The 17,117-nt window shown below is 44.1% G+C and overlaps 1 protein-coding gene across 2 annotated transcripts in view; it reads right to left on the reverse strand.

Moving 5' to 3' along the window:
• SPMIP7 (sperm microtubule inner protein 7) overlaps positions 1-17,117 on the reverse strand; it is a 95,991-nt gene that overhangs the window by 38,499 nt on the left and 40,375 nt on the right. For both annotated transcript variants that reach the window (XM_088445626.1, XM_088445625.1), the window contains exons 5-6: positions 15,533-15,600; positions 14,372-14,413 (exon numbers count right to left, since the gene is read on the reverse strand). In XM_088445626.1, the coding sequence (XP_088301752.1) occupies positions 14,372-14,413; positions 15,533-15,600 (110 nt within the window). The remainder of the gene's footprint in view (positions 1-14,371; positions 14,414-15,532; positions 15,601-17,117) is intronic.

Consider the following 17,117-nt stretch of genomic DNA (forward strand, 5'->3'; position numbering starts at 1 on the left):
CCCCATCGCACAACCGACACATTGCAAATGGAAAATGCCATCAAAAATAAAAAAATTATTGTGCAAAACCAAAGACAACAAATCGATAATCAAATCGATATTAGGCCCACAATACAAAGGATTATCAGTTAGTAAGTGTCTCATGGCTATAAGACCTTGGTCATGTGGTATCACTGTATATAGACTGGTGACGTCAATACTGCAAAGTAAAATATCTTCAGTAAAAACTGGCAGTTCATTAAGAGAGTTGAGTAGAGACATCGTGTCCAGAAGATAATGCTGGTTTTGCTGGATACAAGGTTGACATAAGGTATCAAGATAAGTAGCCAATGGTTGATAGAGAGATCTGGTAGCTGCAATAATAGGACGTCCGGGTGGTTTTACAAGAGTCTTGTGTATTTTAGGGATAACATATAATAAGGGTGCAATGGGGTATGCAGGGATCAGCGCAGACATTAATTCAGAGGAGATCAAACCTTCATTCAATGCCCTTTGTAGCCTTTCGTGTAACTGTTTCTTAAATATATTAGTAGGATCACCATTGAGTTGTTTATATGTCACAGTATCGCTGAGGTGTCTTTGAATTTCAGTGATATAGTCTGTCGTGTTGAGGACAACCAAGGCGCCACCCTTGTCAGCCGGTCTAAACACCAAATCAGGATTTTTAGACAAACTATTCAAGGCACACCATTCAGTGCCAGTGAGATTACTTCTGGAAAATTTCTTCTTGAAACAGGGGGCAGTTTGTTGATCTAACAATCGAATGGAGGTTTTGATGGTAGCATTACTTGACGGGGGATCAAAGTTGGATCTAGGTTGCAGCTTCAACAAAGAGAGTGGAATATCAGTGTTGGAATTAGTATTAGTCGCATTTTTAGAGAAAAATTCTCTAAGTTTGAGTTGCCTGTTAAGACGAAACTTATCAATTTGCCACTCAAATTTATCTGGTTCATTAGTAGGCACAAAAGACAAACCTCTTGACAATATACGGGTTTCTATAGGTGATAATTCGTAATCAGACAGATTAATGACTAGGCATTCCGCCCCAGCAGCGGCCGACCGCCTTTTGTATCTATATTGCTATTTATCTATCTATTGCGTAGTGTGGTGTAGCAGCGCTTTGTGTTGTTTTGTTTTGTTGTGTTGCGTTACCTTGGTGGTGGGTATATGATGCTGAGATTGATTACGTCACTCTCTTGCGCCGCCGGCACGGGTGTATGGTCCCGCTTCCGGCTTGGGTGTCTGCATGTTTCACGGGTGCTATTTAAGGTAAGACTTTGTCTTGTATTTTATAGCCTGAGGACAGTGCCGGTTGTGGGCACAGAAACGTTGCTGCTTTTATGATGTCGCATTAAACTTGCCTTCTTCAAGTACCCTGAGTGCCGCGGTTTCATGTTCAATACCTACCTCCTCTTCGCGGGCACCGGGCCAAGTTACCTGATACCAGGGAGAGCCGGATCTATGGTGTTTATATATATATATATATATATACACACAGTCAGGTGCATAAGTATTGGGACATTGACAGAATTTTCATATTTTGGCCTCTATTCACCACCACAATGGCTTTGAAATGAAACAAACAAGATGTGCTTTAACTGCAGACTTTCAGATTTAATTTGAGGGTAATGACATCCAAATCAGGTGAACGGTGTAGGAATTACAACGTTTTCTATATGTGCCTCCCACCTTTTAAGGGGCCCAAATGGTGAATAGAGGCCAAAATATGAAAATTCTGTCAATGTCCCAATGTTTATGCACCTGACTGTATGTATATAATAAGCGAGAAAGCATGTCTGTCCGTCTGTTTGTCCTTTATGCATGGCACAAGTTTTGAACCGAGCTCCACCAAATTTGCCTGGGTTTGAACTTCGGTAGGGCCACACATACTCAGACGAAAACCTAAACATGGGGACACTCTTAAATTACACAGATTCCAAGTCTGCCAAAAACCTGTGAGAAAGATACAAAAGAATAATTTTACCGTCAGTCTAAGCAGACATGATGACTCAGGCAAGTTCATATTATATCCAGAGCCTCTGTGATTGCATGGAAGGGAGTAACTAGAACTTTGTGGGCCACACAGCAAGATCTTAAAAGGGCCCCCCAGAGTAATTTGCCCCCACACAGAGCCCATTAATGTTATGGCACACAAACCCCATTCAAATTATGCCACACAGAGCCCCTCCAGGTTATGCCACACAGAAGTATTCTTTATACACATGTGCCCCGCAGTAGTAGAGCCCCTTATACATTATGCCACACAGTAATGCCCCTAAAACATAATACCACATTATACGCTTTACAAATTATGCCACACAGTAGTAATGCCCCATATAACACATTATTCCACACAATAGTAGTGCCCCTTACACATTATGCCCCCCCCAGCAATCATCTCCCCATGTCCCTCCAGCAGCCTTTTGCCTCCTCCTGTGTGCCATTAGCAGACAGCAGGTGTGGATTTTAGGCCAGGTCACCAGCTAATTACAGCTGGCTCACCAGCAGGCAGTGGCAGACATGGACAGACAGCGCTGGCGCAATTTGAATCAGGCACTGATTGCGAGCATATTGGAGCTCATGGACCGGCAGCCAATCAAGAGCCGCCACTGCTGATTGGTGCCAGTCTGCGAGCTCTGATTGCATCGTGACCGGTGGCACAGTCTCTCCATGACTGCCTGCCAGTGCCAGCACCAAATCAACATCGCTGACACCCGCGACCCCTTGAAGGCCCTGACTGGACTGCATCATTCTTTGGAAGGTAGCAGGCACCCCATGTAGCCCAAAGGGTAACATCTTATAATGAAATAGCCCTTCCGGTGCAGAAAAAGCTGTTTTTTCTTTGGCGTTTTCGGTTAATGGCACTTGCCAATACCCCTTGGTTAGGTCCAGAGTGGTTAAATACCTTGCTCTCCCCAGCCGTTCAATTAGCTCGTCCACCCTCGGCATCGGGTAGGCATCAAATTTTGAAACACTGTTCAGTTTACGGAAGTCATTACAAAAACGCACACTCCATCGGGCTTTGGAATAAAGACAATGGGACTGGACCACTCACTGTGTGATTCTTCAATTACCCCCAATTCTAACATTTTTTTAATTTCCTTCGACACAGATTCCCTTTGGGCTTCAGGCAACCTATAGGGCTTTAGGTTAACCTTAACCCCAGGGTCAGTGACTATGTCATGTTTGATGACCGTGGTTTTTCCTGGCAGGTCAGAAAGCAGTACCCTATTTCGGATAAATAATTCCTTGACCTCCTGCTGCTGACTGGATGACAGGGTTTTTGCCATGGTCACTTCGGGTACCAGGGAACCAGTTTTTACTGGAGGGGCTTGGACGGCTGACAGTGCTGCTCTATCCCTCCTGGGTTTTATCAGGTTCACATGATATATTTGTTCGGGTTTTCTTTTCCCCGGCTGGTAAACTTTATAGTTGACCTGTCCTACTTTTTCTAAGATCTCAAAGGGCCCTTGACACTTAGCCAACAGCTTACTTTCTACTGTGGGAACCAACACCTACACTCTGTCCCCAGGAGCAAAGCTTCTTAACTGTGCATTGCGGTTATATGCCCTATGCTGTGCTAGTTGGGCCTGTTCCAAGTGCTCTTTAACTATCGGCACTACAGCCACAATTCTCTCTTGCATCTGGGAAACATGTTCAATCACTGTTTTATAAGGACTGGACTGCCCCTTCCACGTCTCCTTGCCAATGTCTAGTAAGCCTCTTGGATGTCTCCCATATAACAAGTCGAAAGGTGAAAACCCGGTGGAGGATTGGGGAACCTCTCTTATGGCCAACAGCAGATAAGGCAACAAATAATCCCAATCTTTGCCATCTTTGTCGACTACTTTCCTTAACATATGTTTTAAGGTCTTGTTAAACCTCTCGACCAGCCCACCGGTTTGGGGGTGATAAACTGAGGCCCTTAACTGGTTAATCTTAAACAGGCGGCACAACTCCTTCATAACTTTTGACATGAACGGGGTACCCTGATCAGTTAGTATCTCTTTAGGTATTCCCAACCTGCTAAAAACATGGATCAGCTCCCTAGCAATGGACTTGGTAGATGTATTGCTTAGCGGTATCGCTTCTGGGTATCTGGTAGCGTAGTCCAGAATTGCTAGAACATATTGATGTCCCCGTGCAGACTTCAACAAGGGCCCCACCAAGTCCATAGCTATTCTTTCAAATGGTACCTCTATAATTTGTAGTGGGACTAGAGGACTTTTGAAATGTGGTCTGGGAGCATGATACTGACATTCAGGGCAGGATGCGCAAAAGTCAGATACCTCTTTATGGAGCCCGGGCCAGAAAAACCTCTGCATAATTCGCTCCGTGTTTTTTTCTACCCCTAGATGGCCTGCCGTTATATGACCATGGGCCAGATCCAACACTGTTCTTCTGTAAGTTTTGGGCACTATTAGTTGTTCCACAATATCTTCCCCCTTTTTAGACACCTGATATAACAAATCCTGACATACTGCCATGTGAGGATAGGACAAAGGACTATCGGGGTCTATGGGTTTACCATTAATCACCTTGACATTCTCCCTGGCTCTAACCAGAGTAGGGTCATTTAACTGCTCCATGGCAAAGACCTCCCTTCTGACCTCTAAATCAGGCAGACAATCAACTGGCTCAACAACACTTCCCACCTCAGTGGGAGGCACACTGTCTGGTGAGCCACCATCACTCTCAGGTTCGCCAACCATGCTAGAGAATCACAGATTCAGAAGAAACTTCCCCTTCCACTGCATCAATAACCTTCTCAAATGGGTCGGGGTTGTTCACTTCTGGAACAAACCGGCTTTCCCACAACTTCCAGAAGTGAGCAAAGTCTCTCCCCAATATGGCATCATACATTAGACCGTGCACCAAACCCACAGAGACTATCGCAGAACCACATGAAGTTTTGACATTCACTTTGGCAGTAACATAATACCGAGTATCACCATGTATGCTGGTCACTCCAACAGTTTTCCCCTTACGCTTCAAGGGGTCCACCAGCTCAGCTTTCATAAGTGTCATCAGGCTACCAGAATCTAACAGTGCCTCAACTCGGCTGCCTTCTACACTGAGTACACACATGTGCTTATCTGTCTCAGCCTGCCGATCAGCAGTACAGGCTCGCTGTGCAAAGAAAGACACCGTGCGGTGGACATGAGCAGTATCACATTGCATAGGCTCAGAGGTAAGGGAACAATTAGTGGCAATATGGCTGAAGCCACCACATCAGAAACACTGAGTCATCTTAAAGTCTAGTCGCTTACGGGGTAAGAACCTTCCTGGCCTGGCAGGCCTGTCTCCAGGTTCGACACCCTCAGTCTTAGGTACATTCCACCGCCCAGCACCCTTCTCCCCAGGAACAGTCTTACCAGTAGTCACGGGAGATCGCCGTTGCGGAATCGGGGCTCGGTGGGACAAACTCAACAGTTCCTCAGCCGCCACATACCTCTCCATCAGCTCGACCAACTGGTCTGCGGATTTAGGGTCTGCATGGCTCACCCACTTGCGCAGAGATGCAGGTAGCGATCGCAGATACCGGTCCATCACAACTCTTTCCATGATCTGCGGTCCCGTCAGCGTCTCGGGCTATAGCCATTTTGTGGTCAGATGGACGAGGTCATGCATCTGTGAGCGTGGAGGTTTTTCCATTTGGAACTCCCAGCGGTGGGTCGTTGGGCCCAAGCAAATGAGGTGACTTCCCAAGCGAGTCAGGATCTCCCGTTTTAGCTTTGCATAATCCTTGGCATCGGCCAGGCATAAATCATAATAAGCCTTTTGTGGTTCTCCAGACAGGAAGGGTGCCACAAGACTTGCCCACTGTTCCTTGGGCCAACTCTCCCTTTCTGCGGTTCTCTCAAAGGCCGCAAGATACGCTTCCACATCATCACTCTCGGTCATCTTTTGCAGAAAGTGACTGGCGCGTATGGAGTGAGTGTTGGTTGGAGGGTCAGCGGATGCATCTCAAGACCAGACTACTAACTGTTGTACCACGTCTTTTAAGGCCTGGCGGGTTTCCTCTATGGCGACTTGTTGAGTCCTGTTTGTTTCCTGCTGAGCTTTGATAGCTTCTTGCAGAGTTTTGTTAGACTGGAGCAAGGCCTTACCTATGTCCTCCATGCTGTCCTTAGGTGTAGGTTTGTAGCAAAACCTGGCTTCTCTCAGCATCTGCCGACAACACCTCTATGGACCTCAAAGGACACGGGCCCTGATTCAGAGCCGGACGCCATTTGCGCTCGTTCAGTCAGAAAAAGGGGCCGGCTATTTAAATTGAGCGCTCGCTCTTTGCGGTCTGTTGACGCCTCTATGTCAGAGCGAGCGAACGAAACTTGCACTCGCTATTTTGTAAAGACGCCCCCTGGCCGCTCGCATCCTACGTCATCTCCGCTATTTATTTGATTAATCGAGTACATCGAAAGGCATCTGAACTGCTCGCAGTGCTTGTGGTAGGTTTATCCTACCACAATCATGCGAACAGTTCAGGCTAAGAAACAACCAAGTGACGTGGTCGATGACACTTCTTTGTTAATTATGCACACCCTTAAAACGCCCGTTTTGACCGTTTGGCATGCCTGCGTTCGGATCACCACTCCCCATTTTCAAGCACCTTCCCCTGTTACCACCCACAAACGCCTCATCCTGTCACTCAAATTAGCAGGCACTCGCTATTTTGCGAGCGCTCGATTTCCGACCGCAATGACTGGTTGGCGCATGCGCATTACAACCCATACGCAGTTGTGCGAACATCGCGCGGAGCAAACAAGCGGCCGCTTACGAGCGGCTCTGAATCAGGCCCACAGTTTTTATCCACACTGAGATACTGGTGTCTGTCCCTTTAAATTTTAAACGTAAAATTTTTTCTTGCTGTACCATTCAGTGTGAAGTTGCCCGTATTCTCCACCATATGTGACGTTCAGTCGGGTTAGGGGTCCCTCTCCTGGGGTAGATGGACTCCTTCCTTACACACACAGCAGCCGGGAAACAGTACACCAGTCTGGATGCGAGTACAAGCTGGTCGGCGCCAGTCTTTTGTACAATATCAGAAATTACATAAAGAAAACATAAACATAAATCCTATTCCTGTCTGGGCTCTAACTTTACAAGTGATTTCCCTCCCTACAAGAACCTGGCAGGGCCTAATACCCTTACCAGCAACAAAAGCACAGCACAGTCCTCACTGCTAGGTTTCCAAGTGTCTCTGAGCAAACTCCCTGCCTGCTCTCCCAGGTGAGACACAAACCAAGCATATCTTGGCCACTCTCAGCTGGAAGCTCTAATGAGCCTGTTACCAGGCTGAAAGGCCCAAAACCTGGAGTGGCCGTGGGTGGAGCCCACCCTGTCCTCACACCCACACCCCCAGGTCCCAAACCGGCTTTTCAAAAAGCCGAAACTCAAGCTTGCGTCACTGCAAACTTTCTCCTGGGGGTTTTAAAACACATAGGTCAGAAACCTAGGGCAAACTTATCTTTCACTGACCACTTTACCAGTGATCCTATCACAATATATATATATATGTATATATATATATATATATATATATATACACATATATATATTTATATATATATAAAGAGAGAGAGAGAGAGAGAGAGAGAGAGAGAGAGAGAGCAAATAGCCGGCACTCCCAAGCTGCAATACAGTAAATTGCGCCCGGTGCCCTCCGTGTTACCTCTCCTATGCAGGTGAGGACATATATATATCCATGAAGGTGGCACTCACGACGGCTTCATATATGACAAGAACCCTGTTGTGTGAATCAACGTTTCAGGGTCTTTAATGGCCCTTTCGTCAGGATTTAAAAGAGAAGTTACAAAACATCTTACCTTAAATGTGCAAACCCACGAGTGAGTAGACGCCGGGAGCCCGTCACAAAGGCGGCATACCTCTGACGTCATCAAGAACATGTGATCAAACCATCACCAAAGTGACAATACAAACAGACAAAACCACGGAAACCTGGAAGGTACATGTCAAAAATATAAGCAGAGTATGACAATCAGCAGACCGGCATAAAAACCACTCAAATGCCTGTTGAGATATATGTTAACTATAAATATACATTGCAATAATCAGAGGCTTAAAAAGCCTTCCACATTAAATAATCCAGAATGAAGTAGAAGGTAACACTAAAATATAATAACAAGTCTAAATAGCAAGATCAAATACATTATCTGCATTAATGTATTTCATCTGCTTTTATGCCGGTCTGCTGATTGTAATACTCTGCTTATATTTTTGACATGTACCTTCCAGGCATCCGTGGATTGTCTGTTTGTATTGTCACTATGGTGATGGTTTGATCACATGTTCTTGATGACGTCAGAGGTATGCCGCGTCTGCGACGGGCTCCCGGCGTCTGCTCACTCGCCGGTTTGCACTTTTAAGGTAAGATGTTTTGTAACTTCTCTTTTAAATCCTGACGAAAGGGCCATTAAAGACCCTGAAACGTAGATTTACACAACAGGGTTCTTGTCATATTTCAAGCCGTCGTGAGTGCCGCCTTCATGTATATATATATATATATATATATATATATATATATAACCAGTATATATACCACAATCCAAAAGGTCCGGCACTCCTCCAAAATAGAAGTTGCCCCCACAAAGTAATAATCATACCAATCCTCCAATGTGCGGCACTCTAAGTATACAAGAAAGACACTGGACTCAGCGGCTAGGCTATAACAGTCAACGTTTCAATGCATAGTAAACAGCATTTCAATAGGAATAGGGTAGCAACCATTCTGAGCACAATGGCTCCAAATGTATATCTTTGAACAAGGTGCACCCACCAGACTTGCAGTGTGATACAACAGGATTTCTTTATTCAGAGGAAAGCCTTCACATCAGATCGACATATCAGTCTTCACTGGAACTTTTGTCAAGATATCTTGACAAAAGTCCCAGTGAAGACTGATACGTTGATCTGATTTGACGGCTTTCCTGTGAATGAAGAAATCCTGTTTTATCACACTGCAAGCCTTGTGGGTGTACCTTATTCCAAGATATGCAATTGGAGCCATTGTGCTCAGAATGGTTGCTACCCCAGCAGTGTTACATTTAATGACGTGAGTGTGGACCTACAATCTCTCTCTCTCTCTCTCTCTCTCTCTCTCTCTCTATACACTAATATAATAATTTTCCAAGTTGGTGCAAAAACTTTACGATATACATGAAAATTGCATCATTTTGTAATGTAAACTAGAAACTAGAAATAACCTGCACTATGTTTTAACTCGATCCATCAAGTTAAAGCTGAGCAATAACAAAAGCAAAATTAATTGACATCATCAATGCAAGATATACGTTTGGCACCATGTGCTTGGACGGTAGGTTGGGAGGACAAGTGCTTTAGGCCTGCGTTCACTTGAATAGGATAAGCTATATAGCAGTCTGTGCACAGCACACACAGTGACATTGGTGTGAGTGGTGGGTGAAGGCAGTGTTGACACCAGTCTGAATAGCACTGCTGACCATGTGGGTTACTCCCGTGACAGAACCGTTATGCAAAGCAATACAACTAGAACCAGTGCCAGATTAAGGTCCACATGGGCCTGGAGTTGAAATTTATGAAGGGCCTATTGGGTGCTGCTTTAGGTGGTTTGACTAGCACAGCAAGGGTGTGACTACTGAAATGGGGTGTTGTGGTCTGCGCAGTGGGTGAGGTCTGTGTCATGGGTGAGGCTAGCACCATGCAGGGCATAGCTACCGCCTACCTTCAACCTGCCTCAATCTCCCTCCCCTATTTGCTTGAAGCATGCACCACCTTTTATATTATTGAACAATAATTGCCATGTTAATGGTCAGTTTAGAACTTTTGAAGCTAAGCAGATCGATGTAGTGTGCAGCGACACATCCAATCCCATGCAGCCTGGCTGCAATGGTTTTATTTAAAAGAACGAGCGGAATTCTATTTAGCTATGGTTATGAACTTTGTCAGACTGGGGCATGTGTGGCCCACCAGCGAAATTCTATGGTGTATCTACTGATAACTACAGTCCCTGGGAATTACATCTTCGGCACATTGGAGGACATTTATGAAAGACTCCTCTGGGGGAATCTGACAATGTGCATGTGCACAGTGTCAGTTTCCAGAGCTGGCCGGAGACTGCAGGAGAGGGATCGGTAGATACCTCATCTGTGAATATTGTATGTGTACATAGGCATAAAGCGCCTTACGCCATCTGAGGATGGCGTAAAGCAAAGGGACCATACTCCAAAAAGCTTCTGCATCAGGCTGTTGGTGCATAGCGTTGATACATAAAATTATGCAGAAACTGCTGTTTCTATATAATGCTATGAAAAACTGCCTTGATGAACAGTCCCCTTAGAATTAGAATAGGTATGTGTGTGTGCAAAAAATAGGAAAAGCTCAGCACTTAAATGCCCTAACATATTTCCAACACATCAATTATGTGTGTAAAGCCTCACACTTTGGTCCTATTCTATCTATTCATCTGCCTTGACATTAACACTAAAGGTTCTCCATTTCCAATATGCCCTCTAGAAAAGCAATACATACACACCTATCTGGTGCATTATCACTTATACAAATCTGTACTTGAAAAATCCAGAATTGTGTGTGTGAAAGGAAAACAAAGGAAAATGTATACAATAAATTTAAACATTGGTCAATAAGCCACTGAGTGCCTCTTTGCTTGAGATATATGTAATATATATATATATATATATATATATATATATATATATATATATACATAGATAGATATCACAGTAACCACATATGTATAAAACTGATTAAGTTGGGTTAATAGATAGAATTGTTAAAATCTTCTATTATTGCCTTGTGCACACCCTTTACAGAGGAACTAACGTAGGCTCAGGCTGAAGCAGGACACACTAATCAGTGACTAAAGCCAGCAGCACAGGCATAATACTCCCATCAGCAGCCAGCATTGCACTACTCACTGGTACCACAGCTCCAGTATGTCACCTGGCTATGCTGCCTTCACGGAGCCGAGCTTAGGCTTGACTGCTTGCGCTTGATGCTTTTTCCGCATCAGCAGTGATGACATCATGTGGCATAGACAGAGGAGGCGCCACGGTACTGTGCGGCACAGTATTAAGGTCTTTCCAATCAGCCGTCATGTGTGACCAGTCACTGTGTCAACTGCGGGCTGCGCTGCAGTGCGGGCTGCAAGGGAGAGGGGAAGTTTGATGGCCCAACAGGGTCGGGAGGGAGGAGCCGCGATCGGCCGCTGGCCGGCCTCACAAGCTGTGCGGTAGCAGGATTTTTTTTTCCTGTCTACAGCAGCACAGCATATGCTGTGAGATGTTGTGGGCCTATTTTAATGGGAGGGCCTGGAGCTACAGCTCCACCCACCCCATTGTAAATCCGGCCCTGACTAGAACACCTACAAAAAAAATGTTGGCAAAAGTGATTTCAGCTGTGGGCAACAGCTTATGCTTGGCATACACTATACAATTATCTGTCAGATACAGTCAGGTGCATAATTATTGGGACATTGACAGAATTTTCATATTTGGCCTCTATTCACCACCACAATGGCTTTGAAATGAAACAAACAAGATGTGATTTAACTGCAGACTTTCAGATTTAATTTGAGGGTAATTACATCCAAATCAGGTGAACGGTGTAGGAATTACAACGGTTTCTATATGTGCCTCACACTTTTTAAGGGGCCAAAAGTAATGGGACAAACTAAACAATCCTAAATCTAACTTTCACTTTTTAATACTTTGTTGCAAATCCTTTGCAGGCAATTACAGCCTGAAGTCTGGAACGCATAGACATCACCAGATGCTGGGTTTCATCCCTGGTGATGCTCTGCCAGGCCTCTACTGCAAATGTCTTCAGTTCCTGCTTGTTCTTGGGACATTTTCCCTTCAGTTTTGTCTTCATCAAGTGAAATGCATGCTCATTCGGATTCAGGTCAGGGGATTGACTTGGCCATTACATAACATTCCACTTTTTAGCCTTAAAAAAGTCTTTGGTTGCTTTTGCAGTATGCTTCGGATCATTGTCCATCTGCACTGTGAAGCACCGTCCAATGAGTTCTGAAGCATTTGACTGAATATGAGCATATAATATTGCCCGAAACACTTCAGAATTCATTCTGCTGCTTTTTTCAGCAGACACAACATCAATAAATACAAGGGAACCAGTTCCATTGGCAGCCATACATGCCCACGCCATGACACTACCACCACCATGCTTCACTGATGAGGTGGTATGTTTTGGATCATGAGCAGTTCCTTTCCTTCTCCATACTCTTCTCTTCCCATCACTCTGGTACAAGTTGATCTTTGTCTCATCTGTCCATAGGATGTTGTTCCAGAACTGTAATGGCTTTTTTGGATGTTGTTTGGCAAACTCTAATCTGGTCTTCCTGTTTTTGAGGCTCACCAATGGTTTACATCTTGTGGTGAACCCTCTATATTCACTCTTGTGAAGTCTTCTCTTGATTGTTGACTTTGACACATATACACCTACCTCCTGGAGAGTGTTCTGGATTTGGCCAACTGTTGTGAAGGGGTTTTTCTTCACCAGGGAAATAATTCTTCTGTCATCCACCACAGTTGTTTTCCATGGTCTTCTGGGTCTTTTGGTGTTGCTGAGCTCTCCAGTGTGTTCTTTCTTTTTAAGAATGTTCCAAACAGTTGATTTGGCCACACCTAATGTTTTTGCTATCTCTCTGATGGGTTTGTTTAGATTTTTCAGCCTAATGATGGCTTGCTTCACTGATAGTTATAGCTCTTCGGATCTCATATTGAGAGTCGACAGCAACTGATTCCAAATGCAAATGTCACACCTAGAATCAACTCCAGACCTTTTACCTGCTTAATTGATAATGAAATAACGAGGGAATAGCCCACACCTGTCCATGAAATAGCTTTTGAGTTGATAGTCCCATTACTTGTGGCCCCTTAAAAAGTGGGAGGCACATATAGAAACCGATGTAATTACCCTCAAATTAAATCTGAAAGTCTGCAGTTAAAGCACATCTTGTTTGTTTCATTTGAAAGCCATTGTGGTGGTGAATAGAGGCGAAAATCTGAAAATTCTGTCAATGTCCCAATATTTATGCACCTGACTGTGGGTCTGATTCAGAGCCGGACGCTCTGACAAGAGCTCTCGCTCTGAATCAGGGCCCTCATACCTAATTTTGGAGTGGCCTCCTGACCGCTCGCATAGCTGTGGGTGACCACCCACAGCTTATGCGAGCGTCCAAAAGATGGTCAAGACCATCGCGACCATCGGGCTTGCGACGAGACCCTGCGGTAGGGTCTCACTGCCGCAAGCCCTGGAGTGCTTTTGTCTCTATCATAGCCAAAAGCACTCCCACTGACATCACTAGAGATGTCAGTGGGGCCGGCCCCAGACGGTAGGCGTTCCCATGGGAACGACTCTGTCTGGGCAGCAACGCCCCCGGCACGCCCACCAAAGGGGGCGTGCTGTCATTCAACATCGACAGCACGCCCCCTTTGGTGCGAGACCCATAGCGAAGGCTTGGCCGTCGCTATTCAGGTCTCGTGCATGCGCAATACGGAGCTCCCTCCGTCGTGCGCATGCGCACAAGGGCACCATCGACCCGCGTGCGAGCGCTCAGCATCAGGCTCCGTATCTGTCCAATCTGGCTGGTTGAAATTAAAACCTGGTAATGTATGCGAGCAAATGACAATCGACGATTTGCTCACAAACACTGGAAAACAGACAAAAATGGTCGTTCAGACAAATTGATTAAAACACAGAAATGTAACCAATTTGAACAATTGTTTTTCATCCGTTTTCCAGTGTTTAAGACCATATGATCGACTGTCATTGTCACTGCTCCAATACATTACCAGGTTTTCATTCCAACCAGCCAGATTGGACAGATATCTGACAGAAAATTGTATAGTGTATGCCCAGCATACAGATAGATAGACAGACAGACAGACAGATTTTTATTATATATATATAGAGAGAGAGGTTGAGCTTTTGACAACTAGCACACACCAGAATCACATATGAATAGGAGTGCTCTGCACATAAAATGGCATTGTAGAAATAAAGAGAGCCAGCACATCCATTGAAAAAGAAGCTTATTTATCAAGCATAGTAAGAAAAGTCAATTTTCACATTCTAACATATACAAAAATGTACTGTATATCCAATTGCGTAACATGGGGAGACTTGACAACATAAATGAGCAATATCAAGAGACAGCATAACTGTATGGAGTACTTCTCAAAGTGTTATGGTGTAAAAGCAAGCCATCTTCCCATGTTAGCAGGATATACTGTATATACTATTTACCCCTTGTACGGTGCTGTGAACACTGTGTATAATAATAATAATATATGTTATGTTAGAAAACAAGTTAATGTAAATAAAAGCTTACCAGTAACCTGGAATGTGGTCCATGTGAGGATATGGCGATATGCTGGATTAGACAAGAAAGTTACTATATATGTGCAGGATACCAAACAATATATTTTTTTTAATATACACAAATTTGAGCATACATATTTAAACAGAAACTAAAAAATTTAAAAAAATGCAGGAATATTTAATAAAGAATATATGCTGATTCTAAAGGGATCTGGTCAATATCCCAACAGTCTGGATTCTGGCGCTTAGAATGCTGGAGTCGGAATCCCGGCACTGGCATCCCGACCGCTGGCAACCCAATGGCAAGTACTGCGTTAGGGGAGGGTTAGGCACTAGAGGGAGAATTAGAGTTTGGCACTAAGGTGGGAGGGATAAGTTTAGGGTGTGGGGAGGGAGGGTTAGGGGTAGAAAGAAGGGGAGGGCTAGGATACCGACCGACAAGTGTCGGTATCCTAACCCTGTCGGGATGCTGGCGTCTGGATTCTGACCGACTTGGATACCCAACCCGATTCTAACAACCCCCTACTTTTCTCTATTTGTTACAATTGTAATGATAAAACTACTATAATGCTTTCCAATCTTACATAAATACTCATATTATTTTAATTAGCTGTGATTTTTGGAAAAAGCATGTTTTGTATAGAATAGATCATGAAGTAAGATTAATGATGTACAGTCATAAAAGATTTTGTTTCAAAACTTGGACAAGGTGTATCTTCAACAGGACTTTTGGTTGTATTAGTGCCATAGTATGGCACCTGTGCACCCTGGTCCTGCACCCCCAACCCCCAAAACACACCCGATTGAGAAATGACACTTCATACCAATCATGTGCTAAAGATGTATAATGCTGTATAATTTGGCATTATTTGTAAGGTACTCTTGTTATTTCACATACTAATATAAAATTTACACTATTAGATGCCCCTGGATGAAATATTACAGAACTGCTTGGATATGGCATAATAAAATTGATTATGAATTAACTGTACAGATGTAAATAAATAATTGTTGTGGAGATTGATGAGTAGATGCAGAGAATAAGCATGGTTAGTATGAATAACTTATCACCGGAGGACTGTATGACAGTTTATCACATCCTGTATATGGGAATACGGTAGGAAAAACGAATAACAATACAGGGTGGCTGACTATTAATAATGAAACTTACAATGTAAGAGGTTTTTTATGTACATGAAACATCCGTTTTTGGAATCTAGCCCACATCTCACCAGTGTCCTGGAAAATAATGAAACAATAAGATTTAAAGAGTAAATTCATAAAATCACAAATCTACTAAAAAATACATGAATGAGTTGATGTAGAATTGGACATAAGCATCATTTTTTTTAAGCAAATTGAGCATTTTTGCACTGCCTACACTGTATATCCACGTTTCCACATTCATCCATACTTAGATTTGGTTGATTATTACGCTTATGCTGTAACTCCTCAGAGTCGAAACAAGGGTGTGATGGGGCGAGTAAGTGTTGGCCTACTACAGTAGGGGCACGATCACATAAATGCAGCTCATGCAGAAAGGAACATATGAGACTGTCGGGAAGACTATATATGTATATATATATATATATATATATTAGGGGTGTGCACCGGCCACTTTTCGTGTTTTGTGTTTTGGTTTTGGATCTGGATCTTTCTTCGTGTTTTGGATCTGGATTGGTTTTGCCAAAACCACCCTTCCGTGTTTTGGGTTCTGGGTTTTGTGTTTTGGATCTGTATTTTTTTGAAAAAAAGCATAAAAACAGCTAAAATCACAGAATTTGTAAGTTTTTCTGCTCCTATGCTATTATTAACCTCAATAACCTTAATTTCCACTCATTTCCAGTCTATTCTGAACACCTCACAATAGTGTTTTTATGTCCAAAAGGTTGCACCGAGGTAGCTGGATGACTATGCTAAGCGACACGAGTGGGCGGCACAAACACGTGACCCATCTAGGAGTGACACTGCAGTGGCAGACAGGATGGCAGTTTGAAAAACTAGGCCCCAAACTGTACATAATGCAAAGAAAAAAAAGAGGTGCAAGATGGAATTGACCTTGGGCCCTCCCACCCACCCTTATGTTGTATAAACAGGACATGCACACTTTAACAAATCAATCATTTCAGCGCCAGGGTCTGCCACACAACTGTGGCTGAAATGATTGGTTCGTTTGGGCCCCCACAAAACAAGCTGGCAATTAATGTGTCCCTGCACAAACTGGCTCTACGGAGGCAAGATGTCATCCTCATCCTCCTCATCCACCGATTCCTCACCCTCTTCAGTGTGTACATCCTCATCCTCACAAAGTATTAACTCGTCCCCACTTGAATCCACCACCACAGGTCCCTCTGTACCTTCTGGAGGCTGGTCTCCCTGGAAGAGCTGATAATTCATTTTGATGAACATCATCTTCTCCACATTCTGTGGAAGCAACCTCCTACGCCTTTCGCTGACAAGGTTCCCGGCTGCACTAAACACTCTTTCGGAGTACACACTGGAGGGGGGGGCAACTCAGGTAAAATAGAGCCAGTTTGTACAGGGGCCTCCAAATTGCCTCTTTTTCCTGCCAGTACAGGTATGGACTGTCTGACATGCCTACTTGGATGCTGTCACCGATGTAATCCTCCACCATTCTGTCAATGGTGACAGTATCATATGCAGTGACAGTAGACATGTCAGAAATTGTTGCCAGGTCCTTCAGTCCGGACCAGATGTCCAAACTTGGTCCTGCCTGCCCTGCATCACCGCCAGCG

Source organism: Taudactylus pleione, unplaced genomic scaffold (assembly GCF_031769625.1).
Source record: "Taudactylus pleione unplaced genomic scaffold, aTauple2 ptg000386l, whole genome shotgun sequence".
In the NCBI taxonomy this organism is placed as follows: Eukaryota; Metazoa; Chordata; class Amphibia; order Anura; family Myobatrachidae; genus Taudactylus; species Taudactylus pleione.